Raw genomic sequence first — 21,813 nt, 5'->3', positions numbered from 1 at the left:
TGTCACAGTATAGAACAATGAAGTAACCCCTAGTGTCATACATCAAGTCTTTCAAGCCATTTTTACAGTCCAGTGACTTTATAACACACAGGAAAAGTCTGCAATTGCCTTTAGCCCCCATCTGCCAAGGATCCTCCTGGAAAATTGATGTGTTACTCTCTATTTCCCTATCCCCCACCTTTTCCTCTCTTTCTGCCTATCTCTACCACAGACTCTGTTTGTATATACTTAGTGGCATATTTGCGGCCAAGGTCAAGACATATTTTGGATGTTTTTGTGTGACCCCCATTTAGTGGTAGTTTCTTTAGTGGCTGTTTGTTCTATTCACATCTGCTCTCTTAACCTTAATTGCTTATTGCAGCTCAGGAATGGGTTATCCAGCACTCACCCACAAATTGTCGAGGTTACTGCCTCTGTGCACTTTGTGTTGTGCCTCAGGTGGGGAAATCCAAATATGAGTCAAGTTTCTCTAAATGCGTGATTCAAGTCAGCAGATCCACGGGTTTCATTCATTTTCACTGAAAATTTCAGGAAAGTGTACAACAGGGTGGGATCTCTGACTCTCATTTTCTGCCTCAGGCATCCTACCTTCACAGCTGTTCAGACATGACACTCCAAGTAACCATAAAGAACCCCCACTGGGTCAGGCTGTTAACCGTCTAGTGACCTCCAAATGCCCTGGCACAGCATTTCAGTGTGCAGGGCTCCGCTTACCTGGCTTCGCACAGAAAGGTTTTCCAGCTCAGATGTGAATGCTCTACAAAGGTGAGCGCCAATTAAAGCCTTACCAGGACATAGTAGGTGGTGCCAGATGAAATCCATATTGCTGTGTGCTCCTTTGACATTGCCTAGACCCTCAACCAAGGCCATGCCCCCTTCTCCCAAGACTATCACGTTGAAAAATATTCTTAAGATGGCAGGGCTACCTGTCAGTGAGGTGAAGGCTTCTGGGCCTCTCAGCTAGCCAACTCACTCCCTCAAAATACGGGGTTGCGACTTGCGCCCCAAAAAAGAGTTCCTTATAATTCCCTAAGGAGAACAGTCTCCTTGTAATAGGTGCTCTCTGCTTTGGCCGCCATTTTGGTAAAGTGCTTGACAAGCACGTGGGGACTCGATTCTATGTGTCGAGCCTTTCAATGCTATTTTTGTTTCAGCCAACATGCTCCCATAACTAAAGGGATTCAGCAGTCCATGGATTGTCATTATTGTTTTCCTAATTTTGATGCAGGATGACTGTAATTCCAAGGCTATTGGTGGAAAATAAAGGAAGAATGACTTTTCACATTGTGTCCTGGCCACACCCTTATATCGCCTCTCCAGAATAAAAGTTCAATAAACATGTAGTAAGTATCAGGCCCTTTGTATATAGAGATCAGTATCGGCACATCTTGTGTAAATATTTGATACATTTATGAGGCATGGTTTAAATGGGAAGACCATATTTTACACCGAACTAGGAGACAACAGGAATGGCAAATGTATAATAATAATAAACTTTATTCGGAATTTCAAAATTGGAAATCCATAAAAGCGGTACATAATAAAAACAGAAGTGCAAAGTGATTACATATAACATGAAGGTTCCATATCTAAGTTTATAAAATCATTAGTTTGTTCAATAAGGTTAGTTTAAAGATTTTTTCTGTGTCTATATATACACTTCAAGAAGTTAAGAACATGGTAACAGGTGGCTTCAGTGTCCAAGAGCTGCAGGCTCAACATGGCAGGACGACATTGCCTGAGACCCCAGGATTTTAGGAGTGTCAATAGCCAAACTTTGCGATGTTCCTGATAAAAACTTACAGAACAAAACTGTGTGGAGGGTGGTTTGTGTTGATTTTTCGTCACAGGGGCATAAAGGTGGATTTGGATCCCAGACGTTTGGGGTTGGAAAAGCTACCAGCTTGTGAAATATATTTAGTCTGAGTCTTATCAGGAGGTAGCGATCAAAAGTGCCAATGTTAAGAGTTAAGTAGGGCTGGATTGAGAAGGTGGATTAGACCATTATTGCATGTTGAACGGAAGGTTTCCCTACTTCAGATTGTAATCTTAGATTTTCCAGGTGTCCCAGGGCTAATATTTTTAGATTGTTCTTTGTGAGTTCTCCAATTTTTTTAGGATTTAAGTAGTATTGCTCGGCCCCAAGGTCAATGAAAAAGTTCCTGATATAGGCTAACCATTTGATTTTTAAAGCGTGGTCCAAAGACATTGCATCTGCCAGTATCGTCTTTGTAAGTTCATTTTTTTCTGAGGTCCAAATGCGGCGCCATAGGAGTAGCGGTTGAATTTTTGCAAGATCTTCGATATGTGGGACGCCAAGTTCTGCGTGGCAGGCATAAGTTGAAGATCGCTTTGGGGCCGACAGGAGAAATCTAAAAAAGTTATTTTCTGCTACTTGCAGGGAAGTGACATCCGTATGACCCCATAAACCTGCTCCATATAGAGCTGTCGATTGGCATTTGGCCTTGCATATTGCTAACAGTTCCATGGGCGGTCGTTTTCCCAGTTTTTGTGTGAACGTCACCACTGCAGCTAATGCTCTTTTAAAGCAGTGTTTTCTGGCTTCCACTGCCTTTTTCCAGGAGAGTTTGTTGTCTATTGTGACTCCTAGATAGCAATATTCAGTTGTGGAGTCTATTTTTTGGATGTTAAGGGTAATGGTTTTTTGATGTTTTCTCCCGACCCCTGCCGTCATCACAAAAGTCTTTTTCACATTTATGTGAAGATCCAAGGTACTCATAAATTGAGAGTATCTATAAAGGGTCTTTTGGAGTTCACAAGGAGTTCGTGCCAGGAGGACAGCGTCGTCCGCGTAAAGCAGAGCGGGGATCGGGCGATGTTTTGCCTGTGGGAGGTCCCGGGCGCCCTTCAGGAGCTCTACCTCTAGGTTGTTAGTATAGAGGGGGAAAAGGAAAGGCGCCAGGACACATCCTTGTCTGACCCCACGCTCCACTCTAAAGGACGCTGTCAATTCTCCCTTTGTACCATATCGAACTCTTGCAGAAGGATTGGAATACAATTCCCTTAAAAAGTTCAGGAGTGGCGGCTCTACCCCCATTTGGGCTAAAAGGGACCATAGTTTGGAAAGAGAGACACAGTCAAAAGCCGCGGACAAGTCCACGTAAATCATATAAAGCTTTTCTTTTTTGGCTTGTACATATTTTCCAAGAATAACGGAAATGTTTAGGGCTTGTTCCACGGTTCCAAATCCCTCTCTGAAACCGAATTGTAAATCAGATAATATACCTCTCTCCTCCACCCAATCCTGAAGTCGTTCCAGGATCACCCTGCCTGCCATCTTCCCCAGTGAATCCAACAGAGAAATTGGGCGGTAGCAAGCAGGGTCCTGGCGGTTGCCTTTCTTAAATATCGGTACCATGATGGACCTTGTCCAGGCCTCCAGAATTCCTCTCTTGGCCGTTGCGGTGCACACCCTTGTAATGATCGGGGCCCAAAGATCTATTTTATATTTAAAAAGGTCAGCCGGGACTCCGTCCGGGCCTGGAGCTTTTCCGTTTTTGGTTGAATTCAGTGCCAGAAGGATCTCAGAGATTTCAAAGTTTATATCAATAGGGTATGTTGGAGATATTGCCTTTTCCTCTTCTATTTCTTGATCGGAGGATGATTTTTGAAAAATTTTAGTGAAGTGGGATACCCATTCTGCTGCGTCTATCGCGACTTCAATTTTTGGAAGTGTATCGTCAACCAAAAAGGGAGTTCTTATTATTCTCCAGAAGGCTTGGCTGTTTTTTTCTTGTGCACTGGTATGGAGTTCATCCCAAAGGGCTTGCTTAAGTTCCGCTTTTCTCTTTTTTCTGATTTTATGGTATTTCCTTCTTAGGATGGATATAGTGTGAGGATCCCTTTCATCTTTATTTAGGGCTAATTTAAGTTTTGTATGGGCCTGGGTACACTCTTGATTGAACCAACCTTTTAATCGGGGTGGACCAACTTTATGTTTTGCTGTGAGTAGAACCTTTATTTTGTTCATGATTTGGGCAAAGTTGTTAAGAAGTTCCTCATCTTCTGTCGACATATCCAGACATTTCTTGATTTGGGGATACGCTGACTTTATCAGATCTTTAGTGAGTTCCTCTGGATTTATCTTCCCCCACTTTATTGAATTTCCATTTAGTTTGCCCATGTTTATATTTTCCTGGGTCAGTGCACTAGCTATCGTCATAGGAGGAGTCTGTTGGTGGTTTGTAATCACTTCCATTTTAAGTATAGCGTGGTCACTTTGGGTGTTAGGTGTAACTTCAAATTTTTTTTACTCTTGGTTGTAGACTTGCTGATATTATAATATAGTCAACCGTGGTACTGAAACCTCTTCCTATGTAGGTCGGTGCTAGTGAGTTGGTTCTATGATCCAAGGTATTTACTATTTGGAGGTCCAGGTCTGATAGGAGATCGTTCATTGTTCTGCCCGTGTTGTTGTGTGAGAAGTGGGTAAGAGAAACACCTTCCTCTGTCACCATACCAGGACATTTTTGCTTAGGTTGGGAACATTTATGTAGGTTAAAATCACCTACCCATATTATAGATACCGCACCCCTTGCTCCTTGTTTCTGTCTAAGGATAGTTAATTTTTTGTAGAGGTGAGCCAAGACTCTCTGAAGTTCTGCTTCGTCAAGGTTATTATAGAAGTTGATAATGACTACGAACTCTTTTTTCGGTAGGGAGAGACCTAGGATCTGGAAGTTAGGGTCCAGTTCAATGATATTTATTTTTATGTTTTGAATGGTGTTAGCTACATAGATGTTTAGTCCTCCCTTTGGTCTACCCTTCTGTTCCAACAACGCAGGGGAGAAGTATGTCTTATACCCCTGTAAATGCTGTTCTAGTTGTGACCACGTCTCCTGTAGACAGATTATTTGATGTCTGTGCACATGGTGCATAATAGTCCCATCCTCCACCTTTGTCCGTAGTCCTGCAACATTCCAGGAGATCAGGCTTAAAGTTGGTGGATTGTTTTTAGGGGTTTTAACTATTTGTAGTTTACTAGGAATCTCTGGGTCTTCAGGGATTAGGGGAGAGTCCCGAGATGCCAGTGAGTCAGAGCTGTTGAGAAGCTGTTCTTCTGGCTGTGGTGGTCAGTCAACACACTCTAGACCACTATACTTATTTGTTAAAAGTAATCCATTCCAACCGTCCCAACATGGGGGTTCTCTGTAATTTCTCCACTGCTCTTGCCCTCTCCATTCGTCCCTTTCTCTGCCTCGATGGTTAGGACCTACTGGATCGAAAGGGGGGGGCAATCCTTGCCACGGTTGCTGCCACTGGTGAATGATATGTTGTGTGGGTTGAGAAGGTTGCTGCCACTGCTGGGAAAAATGATGTGAAGGTTGTGGAGGTTGAGGGGGTTGTTGCCACTGGAAAGTTGTATGTTGTGGTATTTGTGGAAGTCGTGGAGGTTGTAGAGGTTGTAGAGGTTGCTGCCACTGATAGGTGGTGTATTGTGGGGGGTGTATAAGCCCTCTATTTGTTGGAAAGGTAGAGCTGGGAAGATTTTGTCTTGGAGGTATAGGTAAAAAAATAACACAAGGGAAGTGGGTTTATTTGGGTGGCAGGTCCACTACTGGGTGTGTTGCAAATATAATTTGCTGCCCCTATATCCCTGAATTCGATGGTAATAACATCACCCGCTATAGACTTCGTGTTCCTGCCCACCCAGTCACCTCTACGTACAGAGAAAATCTCACCACTAATATGGGTAGGTAGGGGTTTATGCAGCTGGAGCCACTGAGCACATTTATTTCTTAGCTCTGCAAAAGTTTCTCTTACACCCTCCTTCAGTGGCGGAACGGCCGTTAAGACGACCACGAAGGGAGAAACTTCCGGCGGCAGGTTGATTATCTTAGGGCGAGGCTGCTTTGTCTTGGGTTCTTGAGGTTTATCTAAGGGCACAGATACTGCTGCGGTAGTGTTATTCCCGTTAGGGCCCTTAACTTGTTGGTTATCTGCTTTAGTTGGGCCTGTAGATGTTTGCGTGGCTGTTTGCGTTGCTGAGGCAGAACCTACGACACTAGGGGTAGATGGGAGTGCATCTAATTTACTCCCTATTTGGGTTAGATGCTGTATAGCTGGTGCCTTACTGGCTAGTGGAGTATTAGACTTAATAGATGTGTCTGTTGCGTGCTTGGTGCAGGGTATTTTTTTGTGAAGTACTTCTTTTGCCCCATGCAGCTGTGTAGACCCATTCCCGCTTATCTTATTACCGCATTTTGAATTAATTAGCGACGTAAGTCTATCAAGCTTAGATATTAGGGGCTTGATTTGTGCCGCTATTGTGGCTTCGAGATCCGATTTAAGGTCTATTACCATGTTTTCAACCCAGCAGGGTATGCCTGATGCAGAGTTGGGGGTAGGTGAGATCAGGTTGTGGTTCCTAACTTTAACTTTGGGTTTATCCTTAGTCTTAGGCGCAGCCTTGGTAGTAGTGGTAGTGCCTCTCCCTGATTCTATCAGTACAGGAGCCACTCCTGTATCAGGTATATGGGGGTGACTATCTGCACTCAGCTCTTGCTTATCAAGTGATTGACAGGCTTCTAAATCTGGGGTAGCCTCAAGGTCAACATATGACAGATCGGAGTCTGATTGTGTCACTGATAAGTCGACAGCGTTCGGGACAGTAAGCATGGCGACTGCCGCTGAGGGTAGGGGTAAGGAACAATTATTTAAGGCCTGGTGGGAAGGAGAGCTTGCAGTTGCAAGGGAGCCCAGAGATGAGCGTTTAGCTTAATGAGATCCAAGGAGACTCTTTTTTCCAACAGGATAATGCTCTTGTCAATGGTTTCATTGACCCGGGAGATAAAATGATCTATAGGACCGGTCACTTGTGCCACGGCCGTAGCTTTCTTGGTATTGCTTCTAGTTCTATTACGCATGGTGGACATCTGCGATGTGAAGCCAGGTACAGCAAAGTGGCCCTCACAGAAAGTAGATAGTGAATCTTGTGGCCGGCCACTCTATATTGAAGTGTAAGATGGGAATCACTGGTCCGCCTTCCTTACGTGGAATGAAGAAAAAAGTGCTGGGGTTCTGGGCCAGGGCCGTCCTCTGCCGTCCTCGAACGGCCTCAAACGGCCCTGTCTTTGCCCAGTCTTCGCCCGGGCTGCGTCCCGCGCTGCGGGAGTAAGATGTTGTAATGTAGGGGGCGTGAAGGATGGGGGGCGGGCCAGCAGGGAGAGCGGACCGGAAGCTATCCGTCGGTCTTGCAGGGACTTCTGGGTAATGAAGTCCCCGCACGCTCGCAGCCCCGCTGGTGCCTCGCGCCCCTTACCGCCTTGCCGCCTGAGTCCAATAATGCTCCTCCCAGAAGATGTTGCCACCAACACCCACAGACGAGGCGGCACCCGCGAAGCGGGTGCCGCGAGAAGTGGGCCGGTGGGCTGATGCGCTGCTGGGCTAGTGGGCTGGTGCTCTACTGTGCCTCGCTAATGAAGCCAGGAACCTCCGTTTCAGTAAGTAAGCGTCCCCAAGTCAATGAGACTGACATCAATATTGGAAAGCATAACCTAAGCCAAAAGTACCAACTGGTACTGAAGTTCACCTAATATTCGTAAACAAAGTTTGATTCAAATACATGTGATAATTTTTGTGCATAGACCATGCCACTTTTGGAAAGGGATCAACTCACTAAACGAGAGATTAACCAACTATCCCATGCCCCATTTTTTGTTCACAGTGTGTGGGTTTTGCAATAAATTGACAAGAAAAGAGAAAAGGCTAATTTCATATTGGATATCAAATTATTTCAATACATACATATATAATATGACTATTTTGTGCTCCTGCAAAGGTCTCAATTTATAAGTAAATGATTGTGGTGGGGAACATAGAGGACAAAATAACGAAAGGTCACATTATCATGACCAGAATACAAAGTCACAAAATATCCAACAAGTGCACAGAGGGAGGTAAGGATTTACCGTTCTTATGTCTACATCAACATACCTTGAAAATATACACACTGTACTTGCTGATGCGTCTACTATTCTTCTGTTGTCATTAACCATGCCCACAGCAGTACTAGCCAAGTGGCAGTATTTTATATGCATAACATGCAGGTGCAAATGTCATAATAAATCATTGCAATTATGCCATTCTAAGTATTGTTAGCAACACCAATGTAATCATTAAAAATGAATGAGTAAATCGTAAATCTCGAATTTATCAATCATGGCAAATAATACATAGACATAGACAACATACTGCTGACATGTGCAATTCCCGTCTCTGAAGCTGAAGTCCAAAGTGTGGATTGAGCCTGTGTGTCTCCTAGGAGATTCTGAACAGGAGAAGCAGCTTCCAACTCCCTGGCCAGCAAACCTTGTCTGAGGTCGCTGGGACCTTATATGGTCTGATGGTGATTGGTACATGTCTACACTGATTGGTGGTTGTATCTGGTGTTTCTATTGGATTAGGGTTAATGTCCTCATTGGTTGGGTATTTGAGGGTTCTGATTGGTTTCTGGGACTGTGATTCAATCATTGTAGGGTTGGGACTAGGGCTAGGGTTAGGATTTCTATTGGAAGTAGGGACTAGGGCTTCCTATGTTATTGGTTGTTGGGAGTAGGTTGGGACTAGGGCTAGGGTTAGACCTTTAATTGGAAGTATCGATTAGGGCTTCTGGTGTGATTGGTTGCTGGACTAGGTGTGGGACTTGGAGTAGGGTTAGTCTTTCTATTGGAAGTAGGGACTGGGGCTACCTCTGCCATTGGTTGCATGGACTTGTTTTGGGACTACTGGTAGGGCTAGGGCCTTTATTGGACGTAGGGATCAGGTTTTTTTTAACTGATTGGGTGCTTGGACTAGGGTTAAGATTGGCTGTAAAGTCCTGGTCTCCTATTAGTTCTAGATTTTAGGGCAAGTGCTGTGATTGGATAATGATAGGGTTAAGGTTCCTATTGGCTGAAGGGATCACCTGATTACTAGGGCTATAAAAAAGGCCAGGGTTAGGGCGTCTCAGCCCGGGCGTCAAGGCTAATGGTAGAGAGGACAAGGGCAGTTGCCTGTTTGAGCCTGTTAAGGGCGAAGAGGACAAGGGCAGTTGCCTGTTTGAGCCTGTTAAGGGCAGAGAGGACAAGGGCAGTTGCTTGTTTGAGCCTAGTCGGGACTAGGGCCAGAAATGCTGCTCTTTTTCTCATTTAGCAATACCCAGTAAGCATGGGCGAATTTTGCGAATCTCGCGTTCGCGAATTTTGCGGATTTGCGAACTCGCAATCCGCAAAATCCGCAAATTCTCGCGAATTTGCGGATTTTTTTTTTTTGTGTTTGCGCGGGTTTCTGCCAGTTCGCGAGGGTTTTGTACAATGTCGCAAATTGCGAACTTACCTGTCGGGTCGCAAGTTTCGCGAACTTGTTGTTTCTACGTGTCCAGCCTGTTTGGGACACTCTTCTTCATCACTGCCACTCTCTGTCACCACTGCCACTCTCTGACTACTCATGCCACCCTCTGGCCCACCCATGCCACCCTCTGTTTCATCACAGCACCCTCTGGTTGTCCAGTCAGTGTACATTATTGTGGCAACGCAAGCACTCCTTCCCTGCCTCAAGTGACCTGAATTAATTTGGGGCTGATTAATGTGTCACAGAATATTTTTTTAGCTGGCACCTGCTTCCTTAGTGCTTCCTGATTAGTGATCTTTTGCACTTGCTAAGTGCTTTCATTGTTGCAAAATTAGTTACAACACCTGCCCTGCCCCAACTGACAATAATGAATTAGGGGCTGATTAATGGATTTGAACTTCCAGCCTGGCTCCTGCTTGTCTCCCTTAGCTGTAATTCAGGACCTTTGTGGCATATGTGTAACTATTCTGAGGTTCAGAGCAGGGTCACATAATAGTTTCAACTGGCAACTGAACTCTGGAGGGGCCCCTCAGGAAGCACTACAGGAAATGGCTACTAATGATGAGCCTGAACTTTTGAACCTGGTAAGTAGTTTCAGTTTTGCTAAGATCGTATTTCTGCAATTTTGCACTTATTCGCGGGGCGCGAACTCACGCGAACAGTGCGAACAGTGCGAGCAAAATCCGCTGCTCGCGGATTTGCGGATTTTGCGGGAGATTCGCAAATCTCGCGGATTGCGAATTTACCGAAAATCCGCAAAATCCGCGAGCGAAACGGAATTCCGCCCATGCTTAATACCCAGCCCACACCATCCACATCCACAAACAGAGCAACACACTCACACTCACACCAAATATACACCATGCACAACACTATCCACGGATTAATGTACCAGCATGCACTACAAACCCAGCCAAACCACATCTACACACCCTACTATCTCAACTACCACACATATCCACCATCATCTACAAACAGTACACAACTCTATCCTATACCACTAACCAATACACTCATCACTAACACAATGCCAATCAACACCATACATAACTACATCCCATTCAGACACACTATCCCTGCTGTTTTTACACCAAACAGACCACACTTTATCACTAACAAACATATAATCATCCTTCCAACAGTTGTCCAACAAACACCCTTCTCTCCCTTCTACCATAATAACACTAACACACACACTGCACACCACCACACTTTGTAATTCTTGCAACAAACCAGTCTAAGATAAGCACACTCTCACATCTACTTCATTTCCTCCTACACTCAACATTCACTCTACTCATGAACACATCACCACCCCTCTACGTCACAACCTCCTCTCACAAACAATACTACACAACCAAATCCATTGCATGAAACATATGCATCAGCACCCTTTTTCACTACTCCTCAAAAGCAAAACATATCACACACACCAGCACAACAAGATCTTCAAAGCGCAACACCTCATAATACTTACCATCACAAAATACAAACATATACCAACCTTTCAAACCACACAAAGGAACAAACTCCAATGCCAAGCTTTCACTCTTCCACCGCACCTAACACAGATACAGCAACACAGCACCTCTCTTCTAACCGCCTCTCATCCATTGGAACATTTAGAGCATTACTACATGACTCACATGCTGCATAACCTCCCCTGATTCATTCACCTTCCGCCTTAAGCACACACACAAAATATAAGCAACATGCCACACCTCACAACTTTGCTTCCCCATGTCTACTTCACAACAATGTTACACCACAAAAGCAATGCAGCACTCCAACTCACTCTCAAACACCATCTCCAACACATACACATGCAGACCCATCAAAATGCCTTCTAAGCATGCTGGATGAGGAACACGATAAAGAACAGTTACACGATTGTTATCCTAATATAGCTAATACAAGCACTAATAACACACCTTCTACAAACCCACACAATACTGATCACTCTTCTACCAAACAAAGTCCCACTATCACCAAAGGCCACTCACTAAACTGTCTACTAATAAATGCTCGATCCCTCTCTAAAAACAAGCATCACATCAACGACCTTCTCACCGATGGAAAACCAGGCATACTATTCATAACCGAATCATGGTTGGGAGAAGATATGGCTCCAGTCCTGCATGAAGCCATTCCTCTAAGCTATCAAATAATCACTTAAAATCGTATAGCCAAAACAGGAGGTGGTCTAGCTGTTGTATTCAGGCAAACAATACATATCACTAAAATTGACAACATCTCCATAAAGAATTGTGAGGCTCTTCTAACAAGATGCAATCCTACACCGTCTTCCTCCTGTAACTTCCTGCTCGTTTACAGACCTCCACCTAGCAAGGCAACATTTCCAGACGTACTTTTAGACATAGCTTCAAACCGGATAACAATACACTCCAACCTATGCGTTCTGGGTGACCTTAACATTTGGTTTGATAAACCAAATATGACCCATATAAAAACTGTAATCACCGGCCTAGACGCATTGAACCTGCATCAGATTGTCCACAATCCGACACACACCGCTGGATGTTCCCTAGATGTCATTTTTGCTAATACTGAACTAGTTACTTTTCAAACTATAACTCCAGTCACATGGTCAGACCACCACTTGCTTGCCTTTCAACATAAAACAACGCTAAGCGACTCACCTTAAACTACCTTACATCCATCCACCTATCAGCCGTGGAATAAACACAATTTGGAACACTTGGAAACACAACTAACATCCAGTACAAATCTGGAAACCATAAATTCTGTTCAATATCTATATGAGTAGCTACAGGAAGCTTTTGACATCCTGATACCACTCAAAACCACACAACAGAACAAAAGAAAAAAGCGCCTTTGAGAAACATAGAAATAAAAGACATAAAACAACAAATTAGAAAGCTGCAACATACCTGGCTCAAAACACATGCCAAACAAGACAAACTTCTCTTACAGAAAATTAACAGATTATACAAGTCTGCTATCAAAAAAGCTAAGAAAAGGTACTATTCAGACAGAATTCAAAACCCTAAATGTGCAAATAAAGAATTCTATAAAATACTCAATGAATTTCGCAAGCCAAATTGCCTAGAAGGAACTCATCCTGTTACTCAAGATTTCACAGACAAAGTGGCAAATCATTACATGGACAAAGCAGACACGTTGTAATCGTACTTAACCCCTTGCATGCTGATGACGAACCCCAGCCGTCATGCACTACGGTGCTCGTGTGCTGATGACGGCTGGGGTTCGTCATGGCCCGCCCCTGTTCATTTGTTTACCGCACAGGGGCGGAAACAGGCCAGCAGTGAAGGGGTTAAAACAGAAACAAAGCACCAGCACTAATCCTTGTACAAAACAACAATCCAAGAATGCTCTAATCAAGCTTCTCTGTTCCTTCCAAAACATCTCACACGATGAATTTATGGACCTGTTCGAAGCAAGGAGGCCTGCCGGCAGCCCTTCTGACCCCTGTCCGCCACAAACTTTCAAGACAATTCTTTTAACAACCCCTGCTGCCACTCCAGTAAGAAGGATCATCAATGATTCCTTAACTACTGGAATATTTCCAGAAGAACTCAAAAAGTCATACATACGCTCTTTACTGAAGAAAACAAACTTGGACCCGCTGAACCCATTAAAAATGGACCGTTCCTGGCATACTGATAGAAAGAGCAGCGTTCGCCCAGATGTCACAATTCATTGAAGAGAATGACATACTTTCAGACTTCCAAACAGGATTCCATCCGGATCTGGCCTCCTTGCCATCTGGGATGACCTAAAGAATACAGTCGACCGCAACGGGGTTGCTGCGCTACTCCTCTTGGACCTCTCAGCTGCCTCAGCTGCCTTTGACACGGTTGACCATGACACTCTCAAACAAAGACTCTATGAAGCCGGCATAGAGGGAACTGCTCTAGACTGGATAGCGTCCTACCTTCAGAACAGAACTAATGTCATACATACCCCACCTTTCTCGTCCAAACAGTACTCAACAAAAGCAGGGGTCCCTCAAGGTTCTATCATCTCGCTCATGCTTTTCAACATGCTTTTCAACATCTACATGAAGTCATTACCAGTACTGATCAATAGATTTCACCTTACGTGCTATAACTATGCAGATGACATGCAAATAGTCCTTCAACTGGAATGCCCCAAGGACTTTGGAAAATCACCAATTTTCAGCAGTCTCAGAGCCGTGGATCAGTGGATGACCTGGAGCCATCTCAAATTTAATGCTTCAAAAACTGAAATACTGGCGTGTGGCGATTGGAAACAGTACAACCAGCTTGCCGCATGGCATGATGAACTGGGATCACTACCTAAAGTATCAAAGGAAGTAAGAAACCTCAGAATGACCATGACCAAGCTGTCGATGAATGCCCAAGTGGATAAACTAGCAAGATTTTGCTACTATAAAAATGCTGTGACAAATTTTCCATCATTTGGGATTTCCACACAAGGTCCAAGCTACCATCTCCCTTGTTATGTCCAAACTCGATTACGCCAATAGCCTCTACCATGGATCACCTTTAATGACGAAGACTACAACAGATTCAGGACTCAGCTGCCAGACTACTCTTGCATATCAAACCGCAAGACCACATCTCCCCTGCCTTGAAAGCCCTGCATTGGTTACCGGTTGCCAGAAGATCCACGTTCACGCTGCTTTGTATCACCCACAAAGCAATACATGGAATGGGACCATTCTTCATCAGGAATAAACGCATACAACAAAGGAACCTCCGCTCTAAAGGCGCACCTCGCCTCAAAATCCCACCATGCAACAAAAAAACCATGGGTGGCACATCCTTCTCTGTTCAAGCAGCCAAACTGTGAAACTCTTTACCACCCAACATAAGGTCCACCGACAACCACCTTATCTTCAGAAAACTACTCAAGAATTGGCTCTTCCCCACATAAGCACCATACGCAAACTATAGATATGTACCTATCTTTGTGTATTACTTTGTATAAACGTAAAATAATTATGTTGTTAAGAGAAAAAAATAATAATAACTAAATAAAAATCATCTTTGATCTACATGTACATACTTCCATTGTGCATCTATGTACCTTTCATGTACTTGAATCTGTGTGTCTGTTACTTTTCTCCTGAAAAAGCATATCCAATGCACTACCCTATATCTCATCCTGTGTCTCTAGAAATATCTTTAATTCACATATACTTACCTCCTTTATGTATCTCTATACTTTCAATGTAATTTAGGATCTATATATTAATCACTTTCTTCTAATGTAGCATTTCCAATGCACTACCCTATTTCTCAGCCTATACTTCGCTCAATATATCTTCTAACCCAACCTTCCGACTCATCTGAAACTTCTTCTACTACTCCTTCCAATGCACTACCCTATCTGTCATCCTATACATCTATCAATATATCCTCTACATCCACTCTCTGTTATCCCAAACCCCATACCACTACAATGATTGCCAAAATAGCCCTTTCTAGACTCTCTCCTACTCTACCCCTCCTTGCATCATCTGAAACCTCTTTTACTATACCGATCCCCTAAAACAAACCTTTCTAAACTCTTCCCTCTGAGTCCTCCCCTCGAAAACTCATTTTTACTCATCCAAAAGACTCCTCCTACTGCTAAGAACTAAAAAATAAAATCATCACTTTTATCCCTCCACTATCCTTTTCAACCGAAATTAACAGACTAGCATGTTCACTTCTCAAATTCCATATTAAACTATACTAATATACTACCCAAATAACTGAATAACATATCCACTACTCAAATTACTTAATATTTTTTTACTATACTAGTTAGTAAGCCTTTATGGGTTCCGGTTCCGGAGTGGCGTGCTTCTCGCCAGAAAACCGCTTCAACACACATCAGGGGTAACAAGTGCTATATGAATGCAAATCTTTCTTCCCCTTTCATCCCTCCGCTATCCTTCTCACTTTAAGTAACTGACTAATATCCACCACTGAAATTACTTCATATTTCACCATATTAATTCACCACTAATCCTTTGTAGGCTTCCTGAACAGCGTGTGTCAACAAGCGCTATATAAACACAAATCTGTGTTCTCCTCTATCCTTATGCTATCATTCCAAATCCAATTAACTGACTAACCTATCCACCACTTAAAATGTACTTGCATGTTTCACTATACTAATTCAACACTAATGGGTCCTGGAGTAGCGTGTACTCGCTGAAAAAGCGCTTTGACGCCTTGTCAGGGGTAGTAAGCTCTATATAAATGCAATTACAATACAATACAATACAATATTGATTAATTTCAAAAGCAGTTTGTTATGCTAGTCAGATGACTCAACAAAATGTAAACCTCACATTTCATTTGTTTTCATAGTATCTTACCAGCCTTTCTTGTTTCATAACCCCTGGTTCCGTGGATAAATTAAAAATCATCCAAAACCTGGGGAGCTAATCACAAGTTGTCTAGATACCTAAATGCACAGAAATATCTTCTTCTGAATTATGCCCAAAAGGGATCTTGGTGTTGAAAAGTAGGATGTATTGAGATTCTAGTTGTCGTAACCTGTGCTCAGGATTCCCACCCCTTCTACTTATTCCACCTGGTCAATTACAAAATATACAAGGTCTTGAATATTGCCCCCATGCACTTCATTCATATGTCTTGCTACTGGGTAGATTTTATCTATTCGTAACTGCTCTCATATGCTGCAGTATTCGTACGTGTGCCATATGAATTGTACTGTGCACATAGATTTTGGCATTGCAGCATGTACACAACAAATTCAGTTCTGCAGTTTAGGTGGGTTCTGATATTCCACGGGCTTTTCAATAGGGGAGATGTAATCGGTTTCATATTTTACACGCTTTGCATTTTGTGGACTTGTAAAAGCCTGTGCTTGCCCTCAACCACCCCTCTGCATCCCTTATTTCCAGGCTATTATTGACTAGATCCTGCCTTAAAGACCTTGGTCTTCTGAAGGTGATTAATGGTCTCCAAGACACTAAATCTCTCAACATGGGGTCCCTTTTGACCAGATGCCAATGCCTGCTCACGCAGTCTCTCAATCTGCTGTATTAGGCATTGTAGGTGGTAATCATACGTGTCTCATTTCTGTTTTTACTCCTCTGCATATCTCCATCCTGTTCATTAGAATATATAGGATCTGTTCTCTTCATTGTATTCACTTTAGAAAGAGCCTGATCCAGTACCTGCAGACTATAACCTCTCTGCATAAATCTGGTCATGAGATCTTTTTGTGCAGTTTCCAGAGTAGATATTTCATAGCAGTATTTTTATTCTAAGGTGCTCCTCATATGGGATGCTATTCTTTAGTTTTTGTGGGTGGTGACTTCTGGTGTGTAGTATGGAGTTCCCAGCTGTAGGCTTTCTACAAGCACATATGTGAAGTGTACTGTCCTTAACATAGACCTCTAGATCTAGAAAGCATACCTGTGTGTTTCTGATGGAACTGTTAAATGCCAAGTTCAGAGAGGTATCATTCAATCTCTGTATAAATAGCTCTGTGGTGTCCCTGGTTCCATCCTACACTACAAAGGGGTCCTCTCTGAACCTAGTCCATAGGATTATGTTGGTCTCCCATTACTTAGTAAGTTGCACCCTGATGACCTGCTCCTCCCACCAGCCCATAGGCAAATTTGCATAGCTGGGAGCGAAGCAGGTGCACATTGCAATCCCTTGTACTTGTCTGTATGTATCTGCTCCATACATAAAATAATTATTTTCAAGACAAATTCTGCTCATTTCTACTAACATGGCTGAGTGTTGGTGTAATGTGATAGATCTCTTGTTTAAATAGTGCCTCATTGCTCTTAATCCATCTTCGTCGGTTATGCTTGTATATAATGATGACACATCCAATGTGATTAAGAGGAATGTATCCTTCCATTTTATATTCTCTATCCTTTTAAGGAAGTTCCTTGTGTCTTGGATATACATTGGAAGCTCCCTCACAAACTCTTGTAAGAAGAAATCAAAACATCTAGATGCTGGTTCTAGCAGACTACCTTTGGCAGAGATTATGGGTCTACCGAGGGGGGGGGCCCTCTATATTTTAATGTACCTTTATGAATGAGGTATAGCATGGGTGTCACCGGATAGTCAACTTTAAGGAAGTGATATTCATCTTGGGATATCATGCCCAAACCTCTCCACCTAGCTAAATCTTTATGCAATTTGTTTTTTGTTAATACAAGATTGCTTTTAGGTACCTTCTGATAACATTTATTGTCCCTTAATTGGAGCATAGTTTCTTTATTATATATTTCCAGTGGCCACAATACTATAATGACCCCCTTATTGGACTGGCGTACTACTATGTTTTTCCAATTTTTTATCTTTTGCACATTCATTGCATATTTTCTATCCTCTCAGCTGTTTCTATGCAAAAATTCTTCACTTGATTCAATTGATAGTACTTGCTGGTCTTTTACAACCAAGTCCGTGGACACATCTAATGAATCTTTTGATGTCATAGGGACAAAGGTGGATTTCGGCTTGAATGGAGTTTTTTAACTGTTATAAATGTCCAGGCCCATCATGCCAGCGTTTTTTTCACCGAACCTGGGTGTTTCATACATTCACACTCCGTCTCTAATATGTGCAACGCATGTAGGAAATTCAAATCCTCTGCTTCAAGAGAAATGCCATGCGTCTTTTCTGGGTTTTTTTGCTGTTGCATTCTCTGAGGGTGACATTTTCTTTTTTGTCTTAGATTTCTCACATATTTATAAAAGGCTACATGATTTTGGGCATAGTTAAAATGTGTCCTAGTACGAAAGGATAATCCTAATGAAAGCGTGTTTTTTCATCCTCTGAGCGAAGTAGATTGGACAGATTGATCACTGTTGCTGGATCGCGCTCTACTTCCTTTGGTGTGTTTCCTTAATTTTGGCACCTGAACGCAACTCCATACCCTCCCTTCATTTCTTGAGTTTCCTTGTTGCTTTTTTCCTTTCCATTGAGGCTTTTGCTGTATACTGAGAGTTCTGCCTAAGCAAAAAAAATACAATTAATCTATTACAGAAGGGGGATCTTGGGGTTCCATGTTTCTCCCTTGGTTCCCAGCACCGTTCTCAGATTCTGTATCATCTTCCGAGTATATGAGTATATCGCATACAGATATATACGATATATATATATATATATATATATATATATATATATATATATATATATATATATATATATATATATATATATATATATATATATATATATATACACACACACACACACACATATATATATATATAGATATTCCCCTTCGATGGCCCTTCTCCACGGGCTGCAAGTGAGGCGCACACTGAGGGATTATATTATTCTTGATTTATTCAAGCCACAAACAAAATAAAACCGACAGACGCATTTCGGCTACACGCCTTCGTCCAAAAAACTTTGGTTCTAGAATCATCAATGGAATGGTTTCTAGTGGAGTGTGGAAATATTCTAGAGTGTAGATGGGGTGGAAATTTCAGGCCAGATATTTGTATTTTCTTTAGCGCCATCCTGTGTAAGTTGCTTGAGTAGAGATTTTAGTATGGAAGAGGACACTGGCCACTTCAGAGAACTTGTGTGGTACCCATTCAATTCAAAATGCACCATCAACAAAGATATGCACCTAATTAAGTTGATCAAGCTGTGTACAGTGGCAACATAGCCACCGTTGCAGGCACACACTAAACTACAAATTCATCCACATTCACAAATCAAATAATGGCCAGATTATGTACGCAAAATCCACAAAAGACAACCAATTTGAAACAGAGGCTTGAAACGTAAGGGGCGCATTGGAGCATTTCAGGTTTTATGCCTATGTTATAGTAAAATCGTGTTGTTGAAAACTAAGGAGCACATTGTGTTTAACTACTTTACATTCTATATCCCAATTCTTAGAATGTAGCCAAAAATACTAGACTATGGACTAAAAGTTCTTTAGAAAAACAGTTTTTAACTTATTACTTTTCTCATTCTTTGCAGTAATTGCATTAGATCGCAATGCATAAAGTTAAATCCAATCATAATAAATGATTGATGGATCCTGCCCAGATCCATCTCAGGGTTCAGGCTAACTTAATAAAACAATTATTGCAATATGCCAGACAAATGATAAAAACAAATGGCAAAACTTGTCTGTAAGCAGTGAAAACAATATTCTGTCTGGCATAAGATGGCCTGTGGGGCTAGTAAACTATTTTCAAATCTCTGCATGTGTGTTATGTCCTCATATACTTTGCCCCCAAAAGCACGTCAAGAGAGGGCTGAGCACTTAATTTACCTTGTGACATTTAATATTGAGGCCTTATATTTGAGAAATAGATGTCAGCGCTATGTTCCATCCAGAAGTTGAGGTCTTCTAATCAGCTACTCTTGCTGATCCCTAGGTTCTCCCTCTCTCACCTGGGTGAGCGTTCCTTTCAGGAGGTAGCCTCTCGGCTCTGGAACCACCTGCCCTCAACCTTACGTCAGGTGCAGGACCTCCTCAGTTTTAGATGCGGATTAAAAACATGGCTTTTTCAAAATAAATCAGCTTCCCTGGAGTTGCTTGCGCTGCTCTGTCACTGGTTCTTTTTTCCCAGCGCCGGGACACTCCAGAGAGTAGCCGTGAGTTTTACAAGTAACCAGTAACATAGTAACATAGTAACAGTTTGCACCAAGGATAAAAGCATAGGGCGGCAAGAACATAAAGTGAGTTTTAGTTCATGATACCTGATGACTCTGTCTTATCTGAGTACAAAAGCCCCTTTCCAAGTCTTGTGCACGAAGGAGGTCACATCATTCTTAATGGTTCCCAGGAAGCCTTCTTTCGGCCTGGCTGTCTTCTCCACTGTCACTATGCCGCCGGTGTGCGGGATCTTCCCGGCGTGAATGGCGGCTTTGCAAATGGAGGAACCCTACAAAAGAACAGGCACGTTATCTTAAGCAAAGTAACATACCCCACAATCAGATGCTATGTTACGTTATTTTATGTTAATGATACTTGGTAGGGCCCACCCTAACCTGTGCTTTCTTGCTGCTAACACTCAGTTGACCTGGAAACTTTTGCCTATCAAAAAATAGTGTATGAGGCATGGGCCACTCTTCTAATTGTGAGTCTCTGGAAAGAAAGTACCTTATCCCATCCATGCAAAATGTGAGGGTGAAAAAATTAGAGCATGGTGGAGTTACTGAGGGGTCAAAGCATGCTGGAAAAATGTGAGAACATTTACTTCGTTATGTGACCTCTTTTCAGGCACACCCTTTGTCTGTTGCTTTGAGAATCAATGAAGCCTGAATGTACACAACTTCGAGGAGGTCTCAACAAGCAAAGACGCCCAGCTAAAGATTTACACTGTTAACGAGAGAAGGGAGTAAAAATCCAAACCATTTAAACTGAAAACACAAACTGAAAACTTGAACCAAGAATAAGCAGATTTAAGAGGATTAAGACAGCCCAAACACAAAACGAACGTCCAAAGGAGACAAATAAGGTAAACAAAGAACAGTGGTAAAACCCAGCTTAGTAAACACGAAACACCCTAGATTTGTACAAAAGATAATGTCAAAGCTTCAAAAACCACATCATACACTTTCCAACAAGTCAATGACAGAGAGCCGAGGTACACAAACAAAGGAACAAAAGAGAACCAAAGCAGAAACCGTGGGGGCGTGGCTTGAACGCCGCTCAGGATGGCGGCTTAGCTGCGGAGCTCCGCCAGTCGTGCACCGGAGCCAGCGACTTTCTTCGTCCATACCGGACCTACGGATGCGCAACTGATACCTACCGTCGTCGGAACATGAGGTGAGCGGAATTTGATGTCCTGCGCTCCTCTGTTCCGACGATATGTGCAGTTTTCGCCGGTGACGCATTTCACCACTAGGCGGCCGCCATTTTTCTACGCACCTCAGCGGACCTCTCAGTCACCGGGCGCCGCTCTCATGCTTCTGCGTCTGCGTGTGTAACACGGTAATTGCACGCATAAGCTACACGCTTTAATGAATCCAGCTCCTGCAGCAATACCCTTATAATGTGACTTTGTTTAGCGGTTTTTATACGAATTTACCGCTCTTTGTCTCTTCACTTTCCTCAGCATTGTCCCTCATGCCTCAAGCATTTCTCCCCACACGTTGGAAGCACGCTATTCTATATATAGCCTCTTGAATCCTGTCAAGCTACTTTCAATATTTCAATCATTTGAGGACATGTGGTGATAATTACATTTACACAGACATTATGGCTAATTCTCCCTGAGGAAATGTTATCTGTTTTGTAACTGCTATTAGGTCACTTCTCAAAACCCCTTGTTGCAGTTACTTACGCTTCTTATCATTTTTTCTTCATAAACCGTACCTCCTACTGCATATTTGTCACAGCTTCCTCTTCCTGAATTTGTGGAGTCTTTGCTATTCTGTATTTTGCCATCTATGGGGAAGCTTCGCACCCTTAAACTCACAGCATCCACAACAAAGCCACAAGCTTCTTCAGACT

General features: G+C 42.7%; 1 protein-coding gene across 1 annotated transcript in view; it reads right to left on the bottom strand.

Annotated features, from left to right (window-relative positions):
- Nucleotides 1–21,813, bottom strand: part of LOC147747769 (uncharacterized) — an 802,967-nt gene that overhangs the window by 546,657 nt on the left and 234,497 nt on the right. Inside the window, exons 44-45 of the mRNA XM_086926120.1 lie at nt 20,072–20,239; nt 18,262–18,338 (exon numbers count right to left, since the gene is read on the bottom strand). Coding sequence (XP_086782246.1) covers nt 18,262–18,338; nt 20,072–20,239 — 245 coding nt within the window. The remainder of the gene's footprint in view (nt 1–18,261; nt 18,339–20,071; nt 20,240–21,813) is intronic.

Source organism: Lissotriton vulgaris, chromosome 1_1 (assembly GCF_964263255.1).
Source record: "Lissotriton vulgaris chromosome 1_1, aLisVul1.2, whole genome shotgun sequence".
In the NCBI taxonomy this organism is placed as follows: Eukaryota; Metazoa; Chordata; class Amphibia; order Caudata; family Salamandridae; genus Lissotriton; species Lissotriton vulgaris.
This window is presented reverse-complemented; position numbering and strand designations above follow the sequence as displayed.